General features: G+C 36.3%; 5 protein-coding genes, 1 non-coding gene and 1 pseudogene across 9 annotated transcripts; 4 read left to right on the top strand and 3 right to left on the bottom strand.

Moving 5' to 3' along the window:
* Positions 856–4,361, top strand: LOC18600121 (methyltransferase-like protein 6). 4 transcript variants are annotated; one of them, XM_007030422.2, is made up of 8 exons: positions 856–1,090; positions 1,202–1,311; positions 1,905–2,116; positions 2,213–2,280; positions 2,743–2,845; positions 3,022–3,164; positions 3,493–3,568; positions 3,792–4,361. In XM_007030422.2, exons 1-8 carry the CDS (start codon positions 884–886, stop codon positions 3,806–3,808), a joined length of 936 nt encoding a protein of 311 aa, XP_007030484.2. In that variant the 5' UTR covers positions 856–883; the 3' UTR covers positions 3,809–4,361. The 4 variants fall into 4 exon arrangements, with proteins under 4 accessions (XP_007030484.2, XP_007030483.2, XP_007030482.2 ...); XM_007030421.2 differs by having other exon boundaries at positions 3,493–3,616; positions 3,798–4,361; XM_007030420.2 differs by having other exon boundaries at positions 3,493–3,616.
* Positions 7,240–7,311, top strand: TRNAD-GUC. The gene has a single exon. It is a non-coding gene; the product is annotated as a tRNA-Asp (tRNA).
* LOC18600120 (AT-hook motif nuclear-localized protein 19) lies at positions 10,852–12,424 on the bottom strand. The gene has a single exon (XM_007030418.2). It carries the CDS (start codon positions 11,937–11,939, stop codon positions 11,046–11,048), a length of 894 nt encoding a protein of 297 aa, XP_007030480.1. The 5' UTR covers positions 11,940–12,424; the 3' UTR covers positions 10,852–11,045.
* On the top strand, positions 14,423–17,397 carry LOC18600119. Its single transcript, XM_007030415.2, has 5 exons — positions 14,423–14,783; positions 15,405–15,706; positions 15,785–15,874; positions 16,480–16,844; positions 16,958–17,397. The coding sequence occupies exons 1-5, from the start codon at positions 14,582–14,584 to the stop codon at positions 17,220–17,222; spliced, it is 1,224 nt and encodes a 407-aa protein (XP_007030477.2). The 5' UTR covers positions 14,423–14,581; the 3' UTR covers positions 17,223–17,397.
* LOC18600118 (pentatricopeptide repeat-containing protein At3g12770) lies at positions 17,643–20,435 on the bottom strand. The gene has a single exon (XM_007030414.2). The coding sequence runs from the start codon at positions 20,129–20,131 to the stop codon at positions 17,780–17,782; it is 2,352 nt and encodes a 783-aa protein (XP_007030476.2). The 5' UTR covers positions 20,132–20,435; the 3' UTR covers positions 17,643–17,779.
* Positions 21,102–22,761, top strand: LOC18600117 (peptidyl-prolyl cis-trans isomerase CYP19-3). Its single transcript, XM_007030413.2, has 2 exons — positions 21,102–21,276; positions 21,924–22,761. The coding sequence occupies exon 2, from the start codon at positions 21,945–21,947 to the stop codon at positions 22,467–22,469; it is 525 nt and encodes a 174-aa protein (XP_007030475.1). The 5' UTR covers positions 21,102–21,276; positions 21,924–21,944; the 3' UTR covers positions 22,470–22,761.
* LOC18600116 lies at positions 22,754–25,515 on the bottom strand (annotated as a pseudogene).

The following is a 25,969-nucleotide window of genomic DNA, read 5'->3' as shown; positions in this document are numbered from 1 at the left end:
TGAGCGCAACTCAGCACTTATTATCAGCAGAATACCAAGCCAGGATAATAAATTGATTGATTATCGAAAAACTTCACTGCATTAAGCTGAATTTTGGAGTCAGGAATCTCAAGTTGCTATCATTCGTTCTTAATTTCTACCTTTCGTTTCCCATTTGTGCAAGTGACCGACAGTTAATGTGATCTAAGCTATTGTGGTAGCATCTAGGGAATATAATCCAGAAATGGTTGAATCTCATTCATGAAACAAGAGTGGAAATCTGAAAGGAGGATTCCCGAGATAGTTATTCAGTGGCCAATGTGCTATCTGATTTTCTGCCATCAGACTGCAATCTATGCAGGGTCTGAAGCCCGGAGTTTATGTGCCGACACTGTTGCATACTGCATGGACAGCTTAAATTGGCATTTATGCCTGATGTCCTCGAACATGTGCAAGATGATTCAGTTTTAGCAACAGCTTGTCAATGTCAAAACCTTTACCAGCTGAGCTGTTAAGCTGAAGCATCAACTTTGGAGCACAAATTCTCGGGACAGGATGCTGGAAGCAACCATTGATTGAACCCATCAACGCGTAGATTCCACAAATTCCTCACTAATGCTACAAACTGTACACCAAATTTGTTCACTAAGTACCATCAATCCATCAATCATTTATCTCAAAGGAACTCTACATTAATATAAAGACTTAATGGCTGAGAGCATCCAGTCAAAATACTTATAGCATTTTCAATTTTTGTAAGAAAATGAAATTAAAATTTTGGGGCCAAGTTTGGGTTGGTGGCAGCAAACAAATAATGTAAGCCCAAAATCCGAACATTTTGGTTGTATAAAAGCTCAAAGGATTCTAAACTTTGAACCGACCAGACACGGCTGAAGACAAGAAGATGAGTGCATCAGAAACAGAAGCTTCGGAGTACCATTCCAAAGACTTCAACTGGGAAACTCTGAGACAAGAAATAGAAAACGACCCTTCTCTTAACTACCATCTTCTCCCTTTCCCTTCTCCACAACAAGAAGAACACCATTCAAGAGATTCACTTAAAGCATGGCAAAAGTTTCACATTCAACACTCTTCTGGCAAGTTCTTCAAGGTTTGCCTACAACAACGAAAAACCCAATTCTTTCTTCCTCTTATTTTTCTGGGTATTTGGTGCTTTTAGTTTTTTTATGTGTAAGCTTAAATGGGTACTCTTTGGATACAGGAAAGAAGGTACTTGTTGAAAGAATTTCCGGAGCTGGTTTCTTGTGAAGATGGTTGTAAGGTTTTGGAGGTTGGGTGTGGAAATGGTAGTACTGCCCTTCCTATATTGCGGTAACCTCAAAATAATTTTATTAGTGTTTTAATGTTGCTATAATTGTTGGTCTTTTGGTCGGTGAACAATTGCACATTGGACAAAATTTGTATTATATACTAAACTTACTAGTTTAGCGGAAAGCTCCTAATTTGTTGATGATGGCTTTGCAATAGCATTGGTTTATATAGTAATGAAAGAAAGTTTAATGTTTTACTATTTGTGTTGAAAGTATGGAGTTTCAAGTTTTGTGAAGTTAATTGGAATGGGTGTAGTCAGAAAGGTTGAATGTTGGCTAATGTTATGTCTTGAGTAGCGGTTAATCTAAATTGATTACTTTGGTTTGGTTCTGTAATTCAGTTAGAGGTGAACTGTGTATTCTGCAAAAGTTTATTTCATTATTCAGGATAAGACCATAAGAAATTGGTTGAATGTTAAGTTTAAATTCATAATTTCACACTTTAGAGGACATTGTGGAAAGTTGAGATACTGTTCTTTGAATTTTCATTGTGAAGATGAATTTTGCAGTATGGAGAAATTGGGGCTGGATGATAATATTGAATCATCGAAGTATCTTTTTTCCTCTACTTATGCCTTCAATATATATTTTCAGGGGCAATGAGAAAATTATTCTATACGCATGTGACTGTAGCAATGAGACCCTGGAGAGGGCTAAAGAGTTTGTAGCTGCCAGTAATGTAATTTCAGTTGAGCATCGTTTCCACCCATTCTATTGTGATTTTGCGACAACTGGATTCCCAAAGTGCTTGGCATGTGATTATTGCAGAGAAATGTTTGCACTCAAGGGTCAAAATTACCTTTCAGGTAGCTACCTCTCCTGTTTCTTTCATTTGTTCCTTCCTCAGATTATTCGCTTTGCTAATATTATGAACTTAAATTCTCTGTTTTTTTCTCTACCAGATATTAGAGAAAAAAGAACCCATGAAACTGATATATGTTGTGTTGGTGGTGTGGACTTTATTACCTTGGTATGCATCTTTAATTTCATCAATGTTTTAATAGTCAATGCTAATAGACATCTTAATTTTCTTGGAAATAAAGAAGATAGTTTAGTATTCTTCTTCCCTTTTCCCTTAAGTATATGCTTTTTTGCATATTTCTGGGACTCCACCTCATGTTGTTTAAATTGTTGCTAGAATGACATGAATTGGTGCACAATTGAGTCATGGTTAGTCTGCAAATTCATGCATGGCTTGAGCAATGGTGGTGGAATGCAACTTATATTACGAGTTCTTCTTGCATAGCTAATATCTGCTACTTGCATAGACTTCCTGATTTCTTTTTATGTACAAGTCCTTTATGCTGCAACCTGCATCTTTTTCCCCCCTTATAAAACCAGTATTCTGAGCTCACTCTACTATCGAAAAATAGATACACAATATTATGAAATATAGATTTTAATATGTTTCATTTGTTACATAATGTGGCAGATATTCACACTATCAGCAGTACCACTTCAAACAATGCCAACAGCCATCAGAGAGTGCTTTTCTGTCTTAAAACCTGGTGGCCTGCTCTTATTTAGGGACTATGGTATTGGATCAACAAATAACTAGGCTGCGGTTTTCAGTTATTGTAAAATGTTTTACATAGCAATTTTCTCATCTGATCTTGTTCTTTCTGGCCAAATTTAATTCTTTTAGAGAATAATAAAATAAAGGGTTTTTTCCAGAATCAGTTTACCAAAGGTTCAATTTGATGGAATCCAGGTCTCTATGATATGACAATGCTGCGTTTCAAACCAGAACAAAGAGTTAGATTCAGGGAATACATGAGATCAGATGGCACTCGTTCTTACTTTTTCTGTCCGGATACTGTCAGAAATCTCTTCATTTGTGCTGGCTTCATTGAGGTACAAAATTCTAGCTATTAGGTAAATTTAAGTTTGTACTTATTGTTACTTGGACTTGTGCATGAGATAATCTGCTTCATCACCCTCAGTTTGATTTTTGCTGCATAGACTGGAACTGAGAAAAATGTTTTCGTCATCTTGATCTAGAATGATTCTCTAGTGCATTTGTGTGCAGTTTTTCTCTGACTTCATTGTAATTTTAAAAGCAAATCACACTTTCTTGATTGAGTTTCATAGGGCATGGAATTATAATTTTATAATTAATTGGTCATATCTGAAGATAGAAACCTGGCTTGTTTTGAATGTTAACTTATTTATGCACTTGCAGCTTGAGATTGAATATTGTTGCGTCAAGTCAGTGAATCGCCGAAATGGGAAGAGCATGCAAAGAGTATGGGTACATGGTAAGTTCCAGAAGCCCACATGCATTTATCGGCCAGGCTCTTCTTGAGGTACTGTTTGAAGAAATACAAAGACTTTTTTTTTATTACTATTCATAATGAATGAATAGATGAGCATGTTTCTTCTCTCCATATAGCTTATGGTGACAGATTTTTTGCTTATCAGAATATCGACAAACTAACTTACCTATGCAAGTTTTGCATTCCTTTTGATTCTTGGAACAAGCTGCAGGAAATTGCTGAGGGACCTTGCTTATCCCTGTGTGTGCCTGTTTCGGCTTCCAATTTCATGTAGAGGACATCGTACAATGAATAAAAATTGAGATTCAACAGTCACTTTTCCCATAAGTCATCCTTAATCTCTTTTGTGACAGCTGACCCTGCAAATGGTGACATTCAATCAGATCGTGGAGAACACAAGATGAAGTTATTTGAACCTTCAGAGTATCATAGAACTCATACTACTTCTAACAGTTAATTCATATGCCAAATATTACAAGGCCTCAGTCAAGCCAAAATCAATTTTAGGGCCTTGGACACTTGTTAATTGAATTTTTATATCTGGAGTGTCATATCAATAACTGCAACCTAGCATATGAGAATTCCTCTTGAATCTCTGTCAATACAGGAGAGATGTGTCAATGCTATATTTAGTTGTTCATTGAGCTTTTGGACATTGGTCTCTTCTCTTGTGTATGCATTTCTTCCATTCATATGCAGTGTACTGCATAGGCACATGCTATCATTCCGCTATGCAGATACATTTCTATGTGAATGCAGAATTGATTTTAGCTCATTTCTCAGTCATCATCTATGTTCGAGGCCTGACCAATAATCCACAAGGTCTCACTGTTTTCAATTACTCGTATCTTCTGGCCATGCTGGCACAACATTGAGAATTAGGTTAGTAAATACGGCTACCTTTGGCGGTCCTTCAAGTACTTTTCGGAGCAGGCACACCAAATAGAATTCTCCTTCATGTCTAGCAAATAAATTGGAAAAGAATTGTGGTATTCGACTTTCAGAAAATTATCATGAGAATATATGTTGAGCTTGTTAGCGAGCATGAATCATCATAGCATGCAAGTGTGAATAAATTCTTGCGAAATGGTGGAAGCAGGTGCTGGAAGCTAGAGATTGAAAACATTATAGTGGCTTTCCTGGCTTCCTCTATATATAGGATTAGCAGGGTATGCCACTTCCTAGTAATTCTGTCATTTAGTTATTCTTTAGGTTGACATTATAATCAATACTCTTATCATCTATAATTTTAATCCAGAAAACAAAATAAAAATGAAGAACATAGTAAATGCATCCAACCATCTCTTTCTCTACTCCAGGCTCCTCATATTAAAGGCATTCATGCATGTAAAGAATGTAACGAAGTTGACCTAAGTTTCATGCATAAATCAAGAAATGAATGCCCCAACAGCCCCCTCCCCCCCTAAAACAAACGACCCATTTATTTATTGTTCGGTGGGGAAGAAGGTGGATAATTACCATAGTCTTAACCCCATGCATTCATCATAGTGTTGCGTGCATAACGTTTTCTCAAGTTTTGACCATGGATGCTTCTGCATATCTTTTGTTTAAAATTTTTGTAAGGGAAACGCATGAAACACACCAATGAATGCAATCAAAATAATGTTCTGAAGTTTTAGATTGGCAGTGCAATGACTCCATGAAAGCATTGGGTAGTGTTCAGGCTACCTAAAATCCAGGCGGAATTTCAGGTGGTTCTGGGAACTAGAATGCTCACTTCATGCCACATGTCGTAGGTAAATTCTTTATCAGTCATCAACTAGATCCGGTTTTTTTTGAGTGGGACCATTTTCCTTGAAATTGGTACCCCAACAGCCCATCTTTTGTCCCCTCCTACATTTGTCCATATCTGCACTGTATTTTAATTGTAGGCTGCAGATACAATGGGAAAAATATCACACTAACCCCCAATATATTTTGATACTTATCAATGGTACCCTCCACCCGCTTTTTTCCAGCATCCTTTATGGATAATAATATGGTTAAATCTCTTTTTATCTTTGTTAGGCAGAGCTCCACAAATCCAGCTTATTACACATCAGTAATTTGGAGAATGCAAGAGCAGAAGATTGAAATTCCATCCTTTATTTATTTGTGCAAATAGTGGTAAGATTTTATATGGCATTATTACTGCCCCAGTATGATGGTTTCTGAGTAAGTCTACATGTAACTTTCTAGCTTGCTAAGTTTTTATTTCCATGCGTGAAGGGTCATGTTAAGATGAAGAAAGCTAAGACAAATGGAGTATAAACACATCATATTAAAGCAACTCTAGTGTTGTGTATTAGGCTGGCTTAATTGCTGGGTTGTATATTAGGATTCGAGGAAACTTTCTGTGCCCTTACATAAATGCTGATACTGTTGTTGGTCTCTGAATTAAAAGAGCTTCCACCCACTTCTTCCTAGATATAAACCATGACATCAGTTATTTATCATTGATATGTCAATGATTCAAGTCAATTATCTTGGCTGTCAGAACATTAGTTTTCCGTATTAAACATGATAAACCTCTCATGCATCTTAAATGTTATCCAACATTAGATCCCCGAGATGCATCATTATCCATGTATCAGGATCTAATGATTGATAACCTGCTGGGAGAAAACAATTTCCATAGTTAAATGACTTCAATATATGATATCTGGGACTATATAGACATGCATATCATACATAGATGAACAGAATCTTATAGGAAGTAAATTTGAAAGTACCCTCACATCACATACCCCAACATGATATGATCCCATCATTGAATTATAACAGATATATGGGTCCCATCAATGGAGGATTTTGATTTTCCATGGAACTTTAATTAAAACTACAATTAAAACTTAGGAGGGAAACATAAATGACTGAAATATTTTAATTATATATAGTCATGAACATAGAGAATGCTAGTAATTACAAAAACTATAGCTGTCCCCTCCTTTCGTTACATTGATTAAGACCTCAGGATAAAACCATAACTTCAGCCTGCTGTCCCCTTTCATTTTTCTATTTCGTTGTGCAGCAATCTTTAGTCTCCATACATGGGGAGTTGATGTATCATTTATTAGAGGTTTTTCTACCGACAGTTGAAGGAAAAACTGAATGAGCATCGTTTAGTTGTTTACTAGGCAAAAGTTGTCAAATTGACTAGCTTCCTTTCCTTTATTGTGTTGGATAAACGTGTAAAATGAGAAACATAGCCCTAGCATGGAAATATTTGTTTGCCTACTCTAATATCCTAATAGTAATTATCCTACATATTTAAATCCAAGCTCTGAAACTAATATAATTACTATAAACCTGACACAATGCCAAAAGGAATTTGTTATAAAAAGAGATGAAGAAAAAGGAAGCAATATACATCTACTACTTGCAAAAACCTTTTGCTTTGACTTAAAAGTGCAAAATGACATAGATATTTGCATAGATGAACCAAAATTGTGAAGAAACATTGAGTTGTCAATTGGAATGGTAGGTATCTTAAGTAGTTAATTAATTTCTCTTGAACTATATATATGATCTCTAAGGTATGTTTATTATTCAGATGAGAAGAAGGTCATTTTTTATTTACATCTAAGCAAAATGGGATAAAACTCAGTTTTTTATAAGCAACCAGAATAAAATAGAGGTCATATCCAAACAAGGTCGTTGTAGTATAGTGGTAAGTATTCCCGCCTGTCACGCGGGTGACCCGAGTTCGATCCCCGGCAACGGCGTCATAATTTTTTTTCTTCTTTATTGAGAGAAAAAACAGTATAGCATGAAATAGAGATTGTAAGGAACAGGATTGTCAAATTCATTAAAAATTTTAAGATAACACAATGAAACAAACAAGAAAACTTGCGGATAATGGCAGGGTTTTGTCAATCTGACTCGTTCTTTTAGTAGACTCTTCTTAAGTTTAACTTGCTTTTCTAGTTTATAGGTGCCCTTCAAGGAGATGAATGTTGGGAGCTGGTTACCGGTGCTATAATTTAAGGATAAGGATTGTGTCACAAATAGTTCACCAGAAATTAAACAAGTGAGTGCACTAAAGTACTCCTGCTTTGGCAGATGATGAAAATGTGGTCAATGGCAAGATTGTGGTGTTCTTTGATTGGAAACTCAAAGTAATTTGAGATTATCTTGCCGCAGAGGATTTTGAAAGTTAGGTCAAATGGCACCTAATTCGCTGAGGACAACGTGTACCCCACGGCAGGTACATCGAGCAAATTAAAAAATTCACCATTTTAGACTTGGAAAGTGAACATGCTCTCAAATTGCCATTGCTGATGCATGATTCTCCATTATCAATGTTAAATAAATTAATCATGTTGCTTTTCATTATACAGCTTAGGCTTTATTTGGGTGGTCCACATTTCCTTAATGCCAATTTTCCGGATTCCTCCTCGAAGTATTATAGTTAATTAGCTTGTTCAACTTTTAAGGGGAGCTCGGGCTGCAGATATTGGTAAAACTACACTCAGAAAGACAACTAGTGCAGGAAAAGGAGAAGCTAATTGTTGTTTGGCTGCAGTTGAAGGTCATTTTAATAAAGAAGATTTGATTATTAAATCCGAGGTGGGCTCCATCACCATCAGTGCTTTGCCATTGGAATGTTGTATGCAAGTAACTAGGTAAAAATATTACTAAGGTTCATTAACAATGTCATGTGAGTCCATGTGAAGAGGGTCCTTGATGTTTGCTAAAACTCTTAGAGTCCTTTGAGTGTTAAGAAAACAGCCTTTTTGAGGACATCATGCTGGTCTTTTGCCATTAAGATGCATTCATCACCTTTCTTTAGTTTAACAAATTGTCATAGGATGATGACTGTGCAGCCGTGGTTAACACCCTCTTCTAAGTTTCATTAGGTAGAGGAGGACAAATTCAAAAACCTGATTTCAAGAAACCAGATTCTAATGCCATTTTATTATCTGTTATATGCTAACATCTTTTTGCATTGTCCCCCATCATAGTGAAATCATTCACATTCATATGCTGTTTAAGATTTCTGTGAATGCAACTCTTAAGGACTTCACCATTACTTTTGACATTGGCTCATGTTTAGATGATAAAGGTTTTGCACAGTTAATTTTCTTACTAGGAAAATGAAATTAGAAAGCTGTAATTGTTCTACTTGCTCCTATCGAGTCATATTCATGCTTTTAGCTTATTGTTAAGTTCTGTGCAGCATGCCAGCAATGAGTATTTGGGAACTTAAGAAGCATGACTTTTAATAGCCACCAACAAACGAGTTTTCACTGGTCTAGTAGTATTAAGTGATCCCACGACATGCACTTGTGCAAATGCAAATATTGAAAGAACAGTAGTCACATGCACTAGTAATTACTTTGAAGGTATAGACTGTGTGCCTAAAATTCAAATGCTCATTGCACCATGTTTTCTCTTCTGTCATTTATGTTCCTTTTGCAGACTGAATTGAACAAAAGCAATCAACTAGTTGTAAAGTTTTTACCCCAAGATTTCTCCAACAATTTCACTGCTGTATATTGAGAATGTTTTTTTGCTGAGATAAAAATGGCAAAGAAGCAGACCAGAAACTTGAACCTTAAAATTATCCCAAATCCTAAATCGTTGACAATTCAATGGGGAACATAGTCACATTTTCTAAAGAGCTCAAAAGTCGAGGATGATGCACAAAAAAATTTAATATGGTTGTTAGTTGTTACCTTCACCAGAGCTACACAGTGACTGCATCAATGGAAGTGCATGCTCCCTTTTCTCATATAATAGTTTTCCTTGTATATATTACGGTACCCTTGGAGCCCTTTGCTTTCTTACTTTCTCACTTCTTAAAAATTTGCATAGCACCGCATGCCATGAAGCATGCCTGCTTTCCCACTTTCCAACTGAAACCCACCCCTTTTCCGTTGCATTTCATGTTGAGCTTTGAAGTGGTGTGGAAATTAATGGAGGAATAGAAGCAGAAGAAAGAGAAAAAGGGGGGGAGGGCTTTCTAATTTACTAATTATTCTTTTCTGACACTAGTTTTCTCTTCGGATGATTCAGGGAAATCAATCATGTTAATTAAGCTTATAGCATTAGTTTAAGCCACAAACATGGAAGGTAATATAAGATAAAGTTCTTTTGTTTTTTTCTTTCTAAACTTTGTAAATGTAATTGAAAACAATGAACTTATAATAAGTAACATTAGTCTGACTTATTATTGCTGTAATTCTCTTTGTATTTTCTAATTTTTTGACGGATTAGAAGGGTTAATAAAGTCATATTATAAAAAACAAGTATCTATGTAATCCTGTGAAACACGGATATTGTTTGAATTTAAATTTTGTTTGATGAAAATCGAATTCCAAACATTTAATTTATTCATTTTTCACCTCCAACTCAATCATTTTACCATCTCAAGCTGAATTAATCCTTGTGATTATGGATTCGAAACATGTTCATCGAATTAGAAATGATACTCGCACCCTCTTTTGACAAATGAACAATTCTATTGCTATTGCTGTTGCTGATTTACTATAGCTTGTTATCAGTTATTAATTCTGTAGCATGACACATTCATAAACAGCTTTAGAAGATTAAAATAGTAGTATTTGCAGTCAAAATCTTTGCTTGAACAGATATAAAAGATCAAGCATAAGCATCAATTGGCAGCAGCTGCGCCTCCTGTATGTGATATGTACAGGAAATGGAAAACAACATAATTCAGTGGAAAAATACAAAAATGTCATTTATAGCTAACAGACATCACCTACCTTCCCTCTTTTTCTGCAACTTAGTAACTAGTTGGGATTCAGCCATTTTTAATGACGCAAGAAAAGAAAAAAGAACTGCGAAATATGTACAGTTTTTGATTGAAAACTTCCATCAGTACTGAGAACGTACTAGCATCTTCTTTCCTAACGTAATTATAGCTCTGTAAACAAACCTTTCCAAACGTGACAAAAATGTATAAAAGAAGATTAAGATCATGGAAAGCTAGCTGAATTGCAGTGGAAGCAGCTGCAAAGGCCATGGAAGCTTCTTAAGTAGCAACAATATATCTTCTTGCTTTATTGTTATACCATTAATACTTTAGCTAGGAAGTTAGTCTTTAATTTGTTAACTTTGGATTTATCAAAGGCTAAAAATATGATGAATCTAATATATTAACCCAAAGTTATAAATCTTTTTTTCAAAGATCAAGGCACTAATTATGCTATTAATCTTATTTTAGCCCCGAACTTGCACTACCATCATCAGATAAAAGAAAATGGGATAAATTAAGAAAAGAACAAAGAGAAAGTGGAAGATCAAGAAATTAAAACATCTTATTCGACCTGCAAATGCAAGTGAAAGCATATGTGAGTTGTTGTAAAATTTACAAAATATTGGCCTAGTTTCTTTTCTTTAATATATATCTCTCATCAGAACAATTCAATAGAAATTAAATACCTGAATCCTTTCCTCTCACAAGCATTTCTATTTAATTTACTTCCTCTTCTCTTTACTGATAAGGTGGCCTTCCACCATGAGCCCAAGCATAAGCCTCGTGGCTCAGCTGACCACCGTTGGGAACCAAATTTGGTGGCAAATTATTATAAACTGGCAATCCTGAACCATCAGCACCACCTATCCCACCTTGCTGATGCCCTCCACTGCCACTGCCAATCCCTGGTGGCGACCCGCCACTTCCACCACCACCACCAAGCTGCCCTTGAGCACCACTAACTCCTTCTTCTTCCTCCTCCAAAGGCAACCTCTCATAAGTAGCATTAGAGAAAGTTGCCGCTATTATCATAACAGGCCCTGATGCCACCAGTGACCCTACTACAATACCTCCAACCACCTGCCCTTGCCCACCAGCAAGGTATATTGTTAACCCGGTTGACCCTGGAGGAGCTGGTCCAGGCAAAAAAGCACCAGTCAGAGACAAAATCTCAAACCTACCATGAAGAGCCATGACTGCACCAGGAGCAGAAGGTTGCCGGAGTGTCACGTTAGTGACAGTTCCACTTCCACTAAGAACACAAACCCCTCTTTGCCTTCTTCTAGCAAAGTGAGCTAGGGTTTCAGCTACATCAGAACCATTGGCAATTTCCATAACATGACTTCTTAGTGCATTAGGGCTATCTCTAGTGACAAAAATAGGTGGTTTGGGCCTGTTTTTGGAGCCTGGTGGACGACCTCGAGGACGACGAGTGGAGACTTCTATAGCACCTTCCCTGTGCTCGTCGCTATGCTCTTTTTCTTCTTCTTCTTCCCCAGTTCCTCCACTTCCCGTTTCTCCATTGTTTGTCATGGATATCCCCAGATCTGGTTTCTTCATTGGAGATGATGAAGTAGCTGATGTTTCTATTCCCTGTAGTCCTACTTGCCCTGCCCACCACCGATTAGCCATGGTTTTTTTGAAGTTTGAACTAACAACAGAAGATCACAAAGCAATAGAAAACAGGTTTTGGATCTTGTTTTGACTGATGATCTTGCTTAAGAATGATCAAAGGGTGAAAACAAGAGAAAGGCAGAAGAAGCAAGGAAAAATTTTCAAGTTTTCAGCTCTCTAGAAAAGTTAGCAGAGAGAGAAAGAGAGAGAAGCTAGTGGAAAGAAGTGAAACTGAAACTGATCAAAGCTAAAGAATTGTAAAGGGCAAAGGGCTAACAGAGGTCCAAACAAATGAACCAAAAAAAAAAAATGAAGAAAAGAGTACTTAATTGCAGAGATTGTTTTTCTAGAGAAAATAAAAATTTCTTTTCTATTTCCGAGAATTTGTTGGATTTTTTTCTTCAAAGCGTGTTTTGGCCTTGGTTTTGGGTGTGTCAAGGTCTTAGGGAGCTGGGGTTTCTTTGTATTTTACTATACAAACTCTCTCTCTCTCTCTCTCCCTCTTTCTCTCTCTTTTCTCTTTGAACAATTAACCCAATAAAGAAATGAGAAAGAAATTTCATGGTGGGGGGTGATGGGAAATATTTAGGGTTTTGTTTTTGGGGAGAGTGGGGTCATTCATGTGCGCGTGAGAAAGTGGGGTGCACGTCTTACTCCTTTGCTTTTGTCCCGACATAATATGTAGCTGATGCAAAGATTTTGTAATATATTCATTGTCAAATATTGGCATATTGCATGTTGGAAATGATATATACTCATTTGTGCAGGCTCAGACACGCTTTGGGTACTTTTTGTCTTCTTTTTTGATATGTAATCAGTCAATTAAGTTCATGAACTTTCTTCAAGTCTTTCAACTTCATTAATATTACAACTAGAACAGGTAGAGGTCAGTGCTAAACTTGCATGTTTGAGAAATACACTTTACTCAGCAAAATCTAGTTGCCAGCCCTCTTTGCATGACCATGTGCATCCTTTTTACCAGCCCCATTTGAAGGTAGCTCTACCAAGTACCTCAACACAATTATCCTTTGCATGCCCGCATTTGTTGACTACCTTCAAATCTTTCTTCCCTTGCCAATGGATCCCCATTCTTTCTCTCCTGCCAATGCATTTCCTGTCTTTGTTCTTTAAGAAATTCGAGTTATATAATGAGAAGTGATCGCCTCCCTTTTCCAATTAATAAACTCCACCTCGTTTATATTAAATTTTCAACATAAAATTTATAAGATGAAGTCTCTGAATTTTAACTGTTAAAATGTCTTCTTATGAACTCAATTTAATGCATCTTCATAAAATTGTAGCTTCTCCACATGACAAAAACATTACCCGGTAACATTATACCGGAAACATTTATAATTATAATTCTCATTTAGTATTTTATGTACCCTCCTTCCACTCGAATGTAATCCTGCATTAGTATGAAATGGTCAAACTTATGGGATGGCACATAGATGTATTTTACTCTTATTGAAATTTAATAATGAGGCCGGTATGTCTTATTCAAAGCTTCATCGTCCCTTCTTGGATACTGATTAATTGATTGCTCTTGTTTTTTTGCATCAAGTTCCTTGTAGAGAGAATGGTCAAAGTATGATGGTGTAATTATTAAGAAATGGCATGGATTTTTGGTTTATATGTAAACTAGGAATATGTCATGCTTGGGTCAATTTTCTAATATTCTATATCCTCTGACCTGAGAAAATCAATTTTGATATTTGGCATTATCAATCAAACTCAAAATCATGTGAGGAGGTCGATTTTTTTGTCTTTTGTTATAATTTTTCATTTTCGACAAAGTTTTTCATTGAAATTTTATCGAAAACCCGTAAAAAAAAAAGTATTTCCAAATATGTGTTATAATACAATATGATATGATATCTTGTAAATTGTAGATATAATACCATATTTTCTCATTTAATGTAAAATTTATCCCAACCCGAAACATGATTAAGTGGTGTCCATAAGGGAGCTAAAAGTAGATTATATTAAGAAAAATTAAAAAGTTATTAAGGGGTGCTCAAGGTAATGACAAAAGGGAGCTAAAAATAAATATATTAACTATAGAATAAAGATATAATGTTTACATCACAAGTTAAGGCACTAGTCAGTTTAATAGGCAGAGTAGTTGAACCTTCACTAGGAACTATTATTTTAATTAACCTACTAACCAAAACAATTAGATTTGTTGACCAATTAAATTCAATTATTCATATATGAATATTTGACTCATTAATTAGTGCATGGTCTCTCTACTTAAAAATAATGTTCAAACCTCCTTTCTCTCAATTTAAAAAAAAAAAAAAACTCAATTATTCAAATCAAGAACATTAAGCCTCAATTTGAAGAAATCAAATCAATGTCTTCCTTATGAATCAACACCTACAGCCCAAGACATAAATGGGCTACAAAGTACGGTAAAGGAGCGTCCGACTTTATTTTCATATCACAACCCAAAGCCCATACAACCCATAAAGAAAGGAGAGAGAGAGAGAGAGAGAGAGAGAGAGAGAGAGAGAGAGAGGAACACTAAAAGAGGGAGCTTTCCCCTGCATATTTTCTATAGAATTTCAAAAAGAAAGATCTTGCAAGTTCTGAGTTTAATAATCCATTCAGATAAAAAAGAAGAAGAAAAAAACAATTGGTGAATAGGTTGAGAAAAAATGGGTGACAACTTGTTTGAAGGGTTACCACCTCCTTCTCAACAACAGCAACTAGAAGAAAAAAAAGAAGAAGAACAAGGCAGAGATCAAAATCTTTTGTCTTTAAAGACAAGTAGCAGCAACGACAACAAGGAAGCTTCTCCAAATCCAGTTCTTAAAAGTGCTCTTAAGAGACATAAGCCTACAGAATCTAACCCTGAAGGTGAACCCTATAAATTGTACAATTTTTACATTTGGTTTTCTTGTTGAGGGTTGATGAATTTTTTGTTTTTATGTTGATTTTTAATTCTGGGTGTTGCAATTTTTTTTATTTGCTTTGAAGTGGAAATTGAAATGGGTTCTGCTTTTTGGAGACTAGGAAGCTGGTTTTAGGTGGTAATTTTGGGATTTTACAGCATAATTTAGTTCAAAGTTTCCTTTTTTTTTTTTTTTTTTCTGTTTTGGTAAATTTTTGTCGTTGATAGGGTAAAATAAACTCTGGGTTATGGATTATTGGGGCATGAATTCTGGAAGTAATTTTGTTATCGTTTATGAGGTTACTAAGTTTGGCATTTTGGACAAAAGTACTTTGGGGATGGTAATTTAGTGTGGCCTTGGAGTCTTATGAACATGCACTTAGACGAGTATTTTCTTCTTTGGTTTATGAGAGAGACTAGGAAGAAATGAAAGCAGGATTAGAGTTTTTAAAGGATTTTTATATTGTATGAAATTATTTATTTGTTTGTTTGTAAATAATTCTCTTATTTGATTATTCTACTTTTCAAAGAAGCTTCTTTTTCTTTTTGGCTAAAATCTTTCTGAAAGTATCTGATTTGTTATGCAGTGTACTTCCCAGCTGCTGCACCAGAAAAGCGCTTGAGATTTAAGACCACAACAGATGCCTCAGAGACACAAGTTATTGAGGCAATGCAGAAGATTGCATCACATATCAAGAACCCCACCAAGTTTGCTAAGGCTTCAAAGCTTGTGATACAGTTGATAAAAGCTGGAAGTGTGAAGGCTGGAACTAGTGATCACTTTTTTGCTATACTAGAGGCTGCAATGTCATCAACAACTTCTTGTACTGATCCTTCAGTGGGAGGCAATTATCATTCACTGTTTTCAGCAGCACAAGATGCAGCTGAAGTATGATTTTAGTTTGTATGACACCCTAAAATTGTTTTTCCTCCCTTGAGCATTATCTTATATGCTGTTTTCTTGCAGTACCTAAACAAGAAGCAGAAGAACCAATTGACTGTATGGACATTTAGGGCAGTGGTGGCAAATGACTTATTAACTGATGACAGCTTTGTGGTATGTACTTTACTTTTTTAATATGTTTTGTTACCACAACATTGTCAGACATGACTTATTTGATTTTCTATGTACATCATGGTAACAAAATTGTGTTAGGATATGCAAAAGGTTTTACATTCCATACTAATTCTATAAATTCCATTTGTTGTGCTTTTCAAGAATTTTAGATGCATGCAGAGGTCATGACTGCTTGTACTCTTATTCAAGATATATATATTTTTTTTCAAGAGCTCTTATTCAAGATATGTTCTTCTTGGAAAATCATTTCGCATGAGTACTCCTTGTGAGAGGCAACATAGAGACTATTATACAGGCCGATGTTAGTTTATGTGGGTTTTTTTTTTTGTATTTTTTTTCTTTTTGTAGCATGCAAAAGTGGGGATTTTGGAATAGTTTAAGTGGTGTTGTAGAGTGTATTTTTTAAGCATTGCAGTGAAACATAGATGTTCTTGTAAATGTGCCTGAATTTTAGAGAAGGTTGTTTGCACAAGTAAAATGTTTTGTGACAATACTATTTTGAATTGATTCCCTTTTCTTAGTCGTACAAAACCAAAATTCATTTCTGACTGTGTGCTTATATGTTGTTTTGTGAACCGTAATAGTTTTCTAAAACAGCTAGTAGATTAAAAGATGCAATATCTAGTCTTCCAATTGCAACTGAGGATGATGACATAGATGAAGCTGCTACCCTGAAAGATGAGACTGAAATTGGCAATGATGATGATAACAACAAAGAGGCTATAGTTGCTCCAGCTGAAGAAAATAAGAAAGATGAGTCTGATCCTTTTGGACTTGATGCTCTGATTCCTAGATCTGGCAAAAAGGATGATAGAACAAAGGGAAAGAAAGATGTGGCAGCCAAGAGCAGGAAAGAGGATGAGGAAGAGACTAAGAGATTTCTCAAGCCACAGAGAGAAGCCTTGATTACTTGTTTAGAGATTGCTGCCCGCCGTTATAAAACTCCATGGTAAGCGTTCATTGTTTTCTGCTTATAATTGAAAGAAAAGGAAACTCTGCTTCCATATGGTTGTTTATGCTGATTTTTGTTTTAGGGGATTAAACATGTGTTATTCTTCTTAGGTGCCAGACAGTTATAGACATCTTGGTAAAGCTTGCATTTGACAATGTAGCAAGGTTTACATCTCGACAAAGGGATGCCATTGAGAAACTATGGGCTTCTGTTCGGGAGCAGCAAATACGTAGGAAGCAGGGGAAATCAGTGACTGGGAAACTTGACGTGAATGCTTTTGAATGGCTTCAGCAAAAGTATTCTACTGAGAAGATCAGCATTCGGCATTCTGTCGGGGCTAGTGGCGACCGTCGTTGTCAGCAGTGGCTCGGTTAGCAGTTTTTCTTTAATATCGTCTGGAAGGCATTGATGATATTAACTTACCCGGAAAACAAATTGCAATTGTTGATTGGTCATCTGTTAATCTAAATGTAATATGCTTTTAGTGTCAAACATTTGTAAAGGATACAATTCATATGGATAACTGGTTTCACTCAACATGTTTTTCTCATTTGGTTTCCTTCTTCAAAACATAGCTTTAACCGGAGATTCTGGGAATTCGAAACCAGAATGGGTTTAAGACCCTAGTCATTTAGTTATGCTTCTAAATTCCTGGCAGACTATACTCCACAACTGGCAGAAATGCTCTCCAAAGGGCTAAAAGAAGGATCTACGGTCTAAAACTAATCACCTCCGTATTCAAGGTGGTTACTGATATTGAAAGTAATATCATCTTGAAGGAGGGAAACAAACCACTGATTCAATGTCTACTTATATGATTAAGGTTAAAAGTGAAGAGACTAGAGAGAACTGTAATTTCCTTTCTTTCTTTTTTTCTTTGATCTGTACATATTTTCAGTGTATTCTTGGAACGTACAGAGTAAAGTGGGTCGCTACCAGTAATCTCCACAGGAACAGGTTCCGTCTCTGAAGTGGTGAAAGCGTTTTCGATCACGTACGATTATTACTCTCTCATAGATTTTAGACAGCAGCTTAGTTGCAGCATGACAGTCGTTACAAACTCGGAGATTTTTAACAACCCGGATTGGTGTGCCTGGAGCTGTACTAATGAGGCCAAAAGCCATTGCCAATTTTTCACTGTGATAGTTGAGGGCGGTTTCTTTCTCGTCCTTGTCTATGTTTTGTAGGACAGCAGATGTGTCTGCCATGTACCCTGCCTCCTTCAACTTCTTTCCTATCTCAGATACCATATCATTTATCTTTTCGATTTGTGGGTGTGCCTTATCTCCCATTATGAACTCATGAACGTATCCATCTACTTCGATAGAGCTAAGCCCTGGTTCTTTCTTCATTCCCTTGTTCTTCATTGCTTTTCTTACCCCCGCAACATCATTCCACCTGTTTGCCACTGCATATATATTTGACATTGAAACATTATAACCGCAGTTCTGAGATTCCAGGTACACAAGTTGCCTTGCAGCCATTTCCCCTAACACGGTATTCTTGTGAAGCTTGCATGCAGCAAGAAGAGCACTCCATGTTATGGTGTTTGGCCTTATTGGCATGCTTTTGATCATCTCATATGCCTCATCGAGCAGTCCTGCTCGGCCAAGAAGATCCACCATACACCCATAGTGTTCGACCTTTGGGACCAAGCCAAAGTCATGAACCATTTTCTCAAAAAACAACCTTCCTTCTTTCACCAATCCAGCATGACTACAAGCATGAAGAAGACCTATAAATGTGATATCATTAGGCCTCGCACCCACTCTTTCCATTTCTGAGAATAGCTCCAAAGCCTCCTTACCACAACCATGCATTCCAAATCCTGCCATCATTGTATTCCACATGCCAATGTCTTGATCTTTAGATTCCCTGAACAGTCTCCAAGCCCCATCAATATCTCCACACTTCGCATACATTTCAATTAGTGCGGTTTGTAATATCATATCCATTTCAACCACTTGCCTGTCTATGTAAGTATGAACCCATTTGCCCATGTCAAGGGCTCCAGCCTCTGCACAAAGTGAAAGCATGGTCACCATTGTTACTTGGTTAGGTCTCACTCCACTGTCCCTCATTTTGACAAAAAGATCCAAAGCCTGATCAATGCAATGAGCTTGTGCATAAGCTGCAATCATAGCACTCCAGATCATAACATCTTTGTTCTTAACTGTGTCAAAGACTGCTTTAGCATTCCGTATCTGCCCACATTTCCCGTACATATCAACCAAAGCAGTAGCAAGAGCCAAAGACACACAAATACCATTTCTCAAAATATAAGCATGTATTTGTTTTCCCAGTTCTAAAGCCCCTACAAAACCACACTCTACAACTAAGCTCAGCAAAGTAATCTCATTAGGCTTTATCCTTTCTTCAATCATTCTAGCAAAAAGCTTCCCTCCCTCTTCTAATTTATTGCAATGAATGTATCCAGCTATCATAGCAGTCCATGAAACAATACTTTTCTGGTTCAATCCATGGAAAAGCAGTCCTGCAGAAGCTAAATTCCCACTTTTGGCATACATATCAATAAAAGCAGTAGTCAAATGAACACCCATTTTCTCAAGATTCCTTGTAACATAAGCGTGCATTGCCCTTCCCATTTCAATATCCTTGAGCTCTGCAAATAAGTTAACCATGCTAATCATGGCAACCTCACTAGGCCTTACTTGTAAAATGTGCATCTTTCTTACAATATCCAATGCTTCCCTGTACAATTTGCTTCTGACATAGCTTCTAATCATAGTACTCCAAGAAACAACATCTCTTTCATCCATATTATCAAATAATAACCTGGCTGATACCGCACTCCGACACTCGCTATACATTTGGATCAAAGCATTACTTACAAAAACATCTTCAATCAATCCATTCTTCAGTGCAAAACCATGTATTTCTTTGCCCAATTGGGTCATTGAAACAAAACTGCAAGCTTTCAGGATGGCAGGGACCATAAAGTTATCAACTTCATAGTCCGTTCTTCTCAAATAAGCATAGATAGCAAGAGTATTGTGGGGTTGGCTGTTTCTAGTATAAGATGTTATAAGGAAATTTAATTGTGCTGAAGGGCTCAACTTGGTGTGGTTGAAGTGGGTTTTGACCATGTGAGCATGGATTTGCCTGGTTTGTTCAAGGGTGGGGTGTTCAGCGAGGACTTGAAATGGGCTTTGCCGTTGGCATTCAAGTGTTCCACTTTTCGGAATTTGGATGATTTTGATTGTGGAAGCCAAGAGGGAAGGAGAAAGTGTAGGCTGCTTTGTTGTAGCTATTGTTAGGTCCATGGTGTTTAGACTTGGGTTGCTTCCATTGGAGACTTTGGAAGTGAATAGCTTAGTTCATCTGCAACTAAAGTTCGTTATCTTCACAAAATATCTCTTTTGTTATGTAATGAAACTTCTGACTTTCTGTTTGTTTGCTTCGTCCTAGCCAATCCCTCATCCACCATGGCACTTTGGGCTTGGTTTTCAACCCATGAGGGGCAAGCCATAACCTACAACGGGCTTCAAGGTCAGATAGCAGAATTATCCTAGGCCTAGCTTAGTCCATTTCCCAAACTGAAAGGTTGCATGCGAAATTTCTCTTTTTCTTTCTCTTCGTTCATCAATGATATAAGCCACCATTGCATTATAAAGCCTCGAGACTTCAAGATGAAAACTTCAAGCTTAAGACATGCAGCATTTGGTTGTCTGTCAATGGACTAAAATGCTGGAAAAGAAACCAATGGTTCTCAGTTCTTTTATGACAACTCTGTGCCAGCACCATGGCTTTGATGGTAAACTTGTTGAGTGTGTGGTTTTGAAGATGTTAACACAATGGAAAGTTATGGTTCAATTGCTGAAAAGATGAAACAATTGTGACCATTCATATAAGCTGTCACGTAATTACTATATCACAACACATGTCACTTGAATAGAAAACACCAATAATAGTATATTTGATTGATTATTATTTTTAATTAAAGTTGAGAATTTATTTATATAAAATAAATAAATAGTGGTCCTTTTAAATATAATAAAAGAATAATTATTTTTTCCGTATAAAATGAAATGGTTCAAGAATTTTTTAATATTAAAGTTTTTTTTTATTTCAATAAGATAAGAAATCATGCAAAATTAAGTTAGAAAATTTAAAAATCACAATTCATACTTGCAATTCTCTCTCCAAAATTAGCAAAAACCTTTCGATATTTGTTAAATGGAACTAGTATTTAAAAAATAAAATAATAAACAAGCAAATAAAACACCCATTAGGGATGTAATTGCAATTTTTACAACTAAAGGTGAGGAGAAAAAGAAATACTTCGCAGAAAAAGTAACAATTCGAAAAACTAAAACCCTAGGCTTTCCCCTATATAACTTCACCTAAACCCCCAAAACTCTGCAATCTCGTTTATCCAGCGTCTCCAAGCCCCAAATCTCGGCCAAAGGTACATCATTTCTCTATTCTACCTTAGTCTATTTGCTTCATTTTTATGTTTATATTAGCACATATCGAAGGCTTGCAGGTGATTTTGATTGAAAAACCTGTGAGCTCAAAAGCTGTGCAATATCATAACAATCATCCCCTTCAAAAGTTTGGCCTTTTGATGACCATTTTTTTCCTCAGGGTTTTAATGGTGGATGATGACATTTTCTAAATACCCTTTTGATAATCTGTAGTTATTGGAATGACCAATGGATTTTCTTATGTTAATCTGTTGTTGGAGATGCAAAAGTATAAGTTTTTGTTTCCTAGTGATGATGAAATATTTGGTCGATTTAAGGTTTCTATGGTGAAAGTTGTACCTTTCAAAGTTATGGGCTTTTTCAATTTGATGCAAATGTTCTATTTGCTTCTTTTTTTTTATTGTTTTAATGTTAGCACGTACGTTAGCTATTTTCTTGAAATTTTGCTTTAGTTATGTAGGAAGTAGAGAACTGGTAGCTTTAAATAAATGTTTGTTGATTACAGTATAGAATGTGTTTTGCAAATGATAAGGGGGATTTTATTGTTGCTGCTAGTTTCTATGTTTGTGTACAATCTTTGAGTTTGAACATTGAAGAGAACCCTCAAAATTTTGATTTTTGTCCGCAGGTTTTTAACTGAGTTAACAGAATGTCAAACCCCAAAGTTTTCTTTGATATCTTGATTGGAAAAGCCAAATCTGGCCGAATTGTAATGGAGCTATTTGCTGATGTTGTCCCAAAAACTGCTGAAAATTTTCGTGCCCTCTGCACTGGGGAGAAAGGTATTGGGATATCCGGGAAGCCATTGCACTATAAAGGCTCAACATTTCACCGAATCATCCCAAGCTTCATGTGTCAAGGTGGAGATTTCACAAGGGGGAATGGCACTGGTGGAGAATCAATCTATGGCATGAAATTTGCTGATGAGAACTTCAAGCTCAAACATACAGGGCCTGGGTGTTTGTCAATGGCAAATGCTGGACCAAACACCAATGGTTCTCAGTTCTTTATATGCACTGAGAAGACTTCATGGCTTGATGGAAAGCATGTTGTCTTTGGTAAAGTAGTGGATGGTTATAGCGTTGTTAAGGAGATGGAAAAAGCTGGTTCAGAGAGTGGGAGGACTTTGCAACCAGTTGTGATCGAAGACTGTGGTCAATTAAAAGAGAATTGACGGAAAAGCAGTGAAAAATGAAGTTGTGCTTTTCATAAACTACTGTTCTAGAATAATTATGGTTAATGGAAAAACATGATTTGCAGTTTTGCACTTATTGTAAAGTTCAAATTTTAGCTGTATTTTTGAAGCTGACATATTTGTTTGGACTCGGTGGCAGCGAGTTCATAATTGCTTTCATCTGTAAGCAATCCGTTTTAGTGCAGTATTGTAATGATAGAAATCTCAAATCTACGTAGTAGTTTATAGTTTAAATGATATGACTCGGATGATAGATGATTCCATATGGCAATCTGGATTCCAGTACATTTGATAACTTTATTGTACCTGATCACATTTGCATTTCCGGTGCATAGGATAACTTTCTTGTACTTGATCGCAATTGTAAAACAGAACCTAGACATTCTTATTCCTGGCTACCTCCCAAATTCAGCTAAGCTCCTTAACCTTTATAAGTAGACAGCTGACAGACAGAAGAGAATTTGAACAACAGGAAATTACTGAATAGACCATGCATCGCTAGCCACAGGCCAGAGCAATGATTGTCATAAGAACTACTGACCTGCATCACTAGCTACTAGCGAAGAGCAGTTATTGTCATCACAACAGCTGAAACTGCTTTCCTCCTTTTACGAGGAGACGAGACAAAAGGAAATTGAAACTTTGGGATATTATTGGATGGAGCTTGCATCACTTGCTACTAGTTGCAGCTTTTAGCTTGGCGACCCCTCTTTTCGTCCGACAATTGTTTGGTAAACCTGCGCAATACCAATCAAGAGCAGTATGAGTAAAACCATGATATAGAGACTGTGATTGTACCATGCCAACATAGAGGCAAGATATCATGCAATCTTAGTCTTACCAAATGAGTCGTTCTTCATTTGTTCCAGCCTCTGGAATTGGTTCAATTATTCCAGTTTCGAAGTTCAGTTTAGAAGCAGTCGTTTTCAGAAGCTCATTTCCAATCTTCTCAAGATTTTCAAGATTTCTTTGGTTGAGTTGTCCAAGCTGGCTTCAATATGTTTCAAGCTATCAGTCTAGTTCGATGTCAACCAGCAGTAAGCGTTTTGATTGTGAGAAATAATCATCATAGAATGTTTGGTTAGCATTGAAAATTCAATTATTCAATTAGCAAACAGTCCCCATATAGATTGACACACTTACAGTTAGATAAGTGTGATAGAAGGGAAGGAAAGGATCCTTAAATAAAAGTTTTGCCAAGAACTGGAGATCGAAGATTATAAAAGGAATTGATCAAATGGAGTCGGATGTTTCTCACCATTCAAACAAGTTTCTGGCATAAATATTCTACAAATTGAAAGCATAGTTATCTTCGGATGCAAGGCTGCATGCGTAGTGAAAGAAAATCAATGTTGAGAAGGGAATACCTGAATTCGTAGATAATTGGTCTTGAAATTACTAGAGCCTTGGAAGAAAGAAGATAAATATATGTCAACCATATCATCTGTTGCAGTCAGGAGAACATCAGAGAAGGGACGGTATCATCAGGCCCCTGAAACGATTTGAAGAGTCCCCACAATTTGGGATAGTCAACCTCAAGCTTGTTATTTCTTTTCGACGATCCAGTTCCAGGGAGAGAACAAGAAGTTTGCTGCAATCCATTTTCTTCAAGAAATGATCTTCTTCATTTAAAGACATCTCCTTGCTCGCCTCTGCCATTGCTAGCAAAGTCTGATAAATTTGTCAAATGCTAAGTTCAGAGAGAATCAAGGTGTAGTATATATATATGTTTGATGGGAAAATGTAATTAATTAAACATTGAAACTGGAAATAAACAAAATTAGTATACAGGATTGTTGCCTGCAACTCCACCATCGACGATGTTGAATCTCCTGGTGTAGCTGAATGAGTTGATCTCAAATTTACAAGGAGGGATGTAATATGGTGCTGCGGAAGTGCTGCGACAAACATCTGCTAGTCGAGCATCCTCTAGATTATCACGTCTCGCCTGCAATAACTCATTAGAAGAGAAGATTGATTTATAGTTTTCCTAGCTAGTAAGTAGGCTTAGCAAAAGCGGAAAAAAACCTTCAAGGTGGAGAAAACTGTTGGCTGCAGAAGTCTGATATCGAAAGACGGGATGATGACATTGGTCAGAGTCTGACAAAGCTTTCTATCCTCAAGCATTTCTTCGATCGTTTCCTTCAAATGGACGCCATCATATTTTGGCCTAAATATTGCTTGTTCGGCCCAATGGATAAAGGACTCCGCGTCATGGTACGCTGGCACTACCACCTTCTCCCACACTGACTGAATCCATTCTTTTACAGCTGTAATCCATGAAGAACGAAATGATACTCATCTATACCATGCACAGAACGAAGTAAAGATATACATCAATATAATTGGTTTCTCCAAGATTCTATACTATATATAAAATACTAAAGAATCAGCTACCTAAGACTTCCAGGCTGTGCTGAATCTGATGTTTGAGGAAAGATTTTCGGGCAGTGTTCAAGGTAAAATTCGATGATCTCTTTTGCAGCAAACAAAGGTCGATTCTCATCATTTGGTGAGGTGAGCATGGCTGTGACAAGGCCTCCAGTGCTAGTCCCAGCAATAAAATCAAAGTAATCTGCAATCCTTGCCTCCTTACCATCCAGCTTTTGTTCTAAGAACAAATGTATAAAAAATTTTGACTCAGTAGGTATTTTTATACAGTATGTAGATTGAAGCAGCTCCAACCTGGAGTTCGGATTCAAGGAAGGCGAGGATTGTCGCTGGGATAATGCCTCTCACTCCCCCACCATCAATGCTGAGAATTGTGGTGAGCTTCTTTCCCTCTAAATCAATCCATAACAAGCAGGGATCCATCCAATATGATGTTATTATTATAGAATTATAACTTGTATATGTAATTGAAAATAAACAAGGGAATGCATGTAATGTAGAATGCACGTTAAGTAACCAAATTGGTAAATGAGAGAACAGCAACATACCAGTTGCCATTGATGAAAGGAAAACTGAACTTCTTCTTGTTTTGAAAGAAAGAACACTTAACTTTAAGCTAAGCTGCTTCCGCTTGAAACTTGTAAAGCCGGGCTGCTCTCATGCTCATTTATAGCCACACAACACGTGCATTTGCATGTGTAATTTTGTATATTTTATAACTATTTTTATCTTTTTCAATTTCCCTTCAGAATTTTCTCTCTTGCTTTAGATTTCATTTTAATTTGTCTAGTTAATATATATTTAAATTAAATAAAACATTTTTTTTTCACCATCTCTTATGAGTTCTAATTTTAAAAGTTCAACGTCAGTTTTATATCTCATATCGAATTATTTTTAAATTATTTGTTTAGAAAATGAAAAAATTTAAATTTAAATTTTTTACGAGAGATATATGCATTACTATTGAACAAAATGAATAAAACAATGAATGATCTTTGTCAATAATTTGGGATATACCAAGCTCTTGAATTTTTTTTTTATTTACCATAATTTATTATAATCTTTGAAATCCTTGTTAATTTGTTGAC

This window comes from Theobroma cacao, chromosome 5 (assembly GCF_000208745.1).
Source record: "Theobroma cacao cultivar B97-61/B2 chromosome 5, Criollo_cocoa_genome_V2, whole genome shotgun sequence".
NCBI lineage: Eukaryota > Viridiplantae > Streptophyta > Magnoliopsida > Malvales > Malvaceae > Theobroma > Theobroma cacao.
The sequence above is the reverse complement of the archived record's forward strand: the minus strand, read 5'-3'. Positions and strand labels throughout refer to the sequence as shown.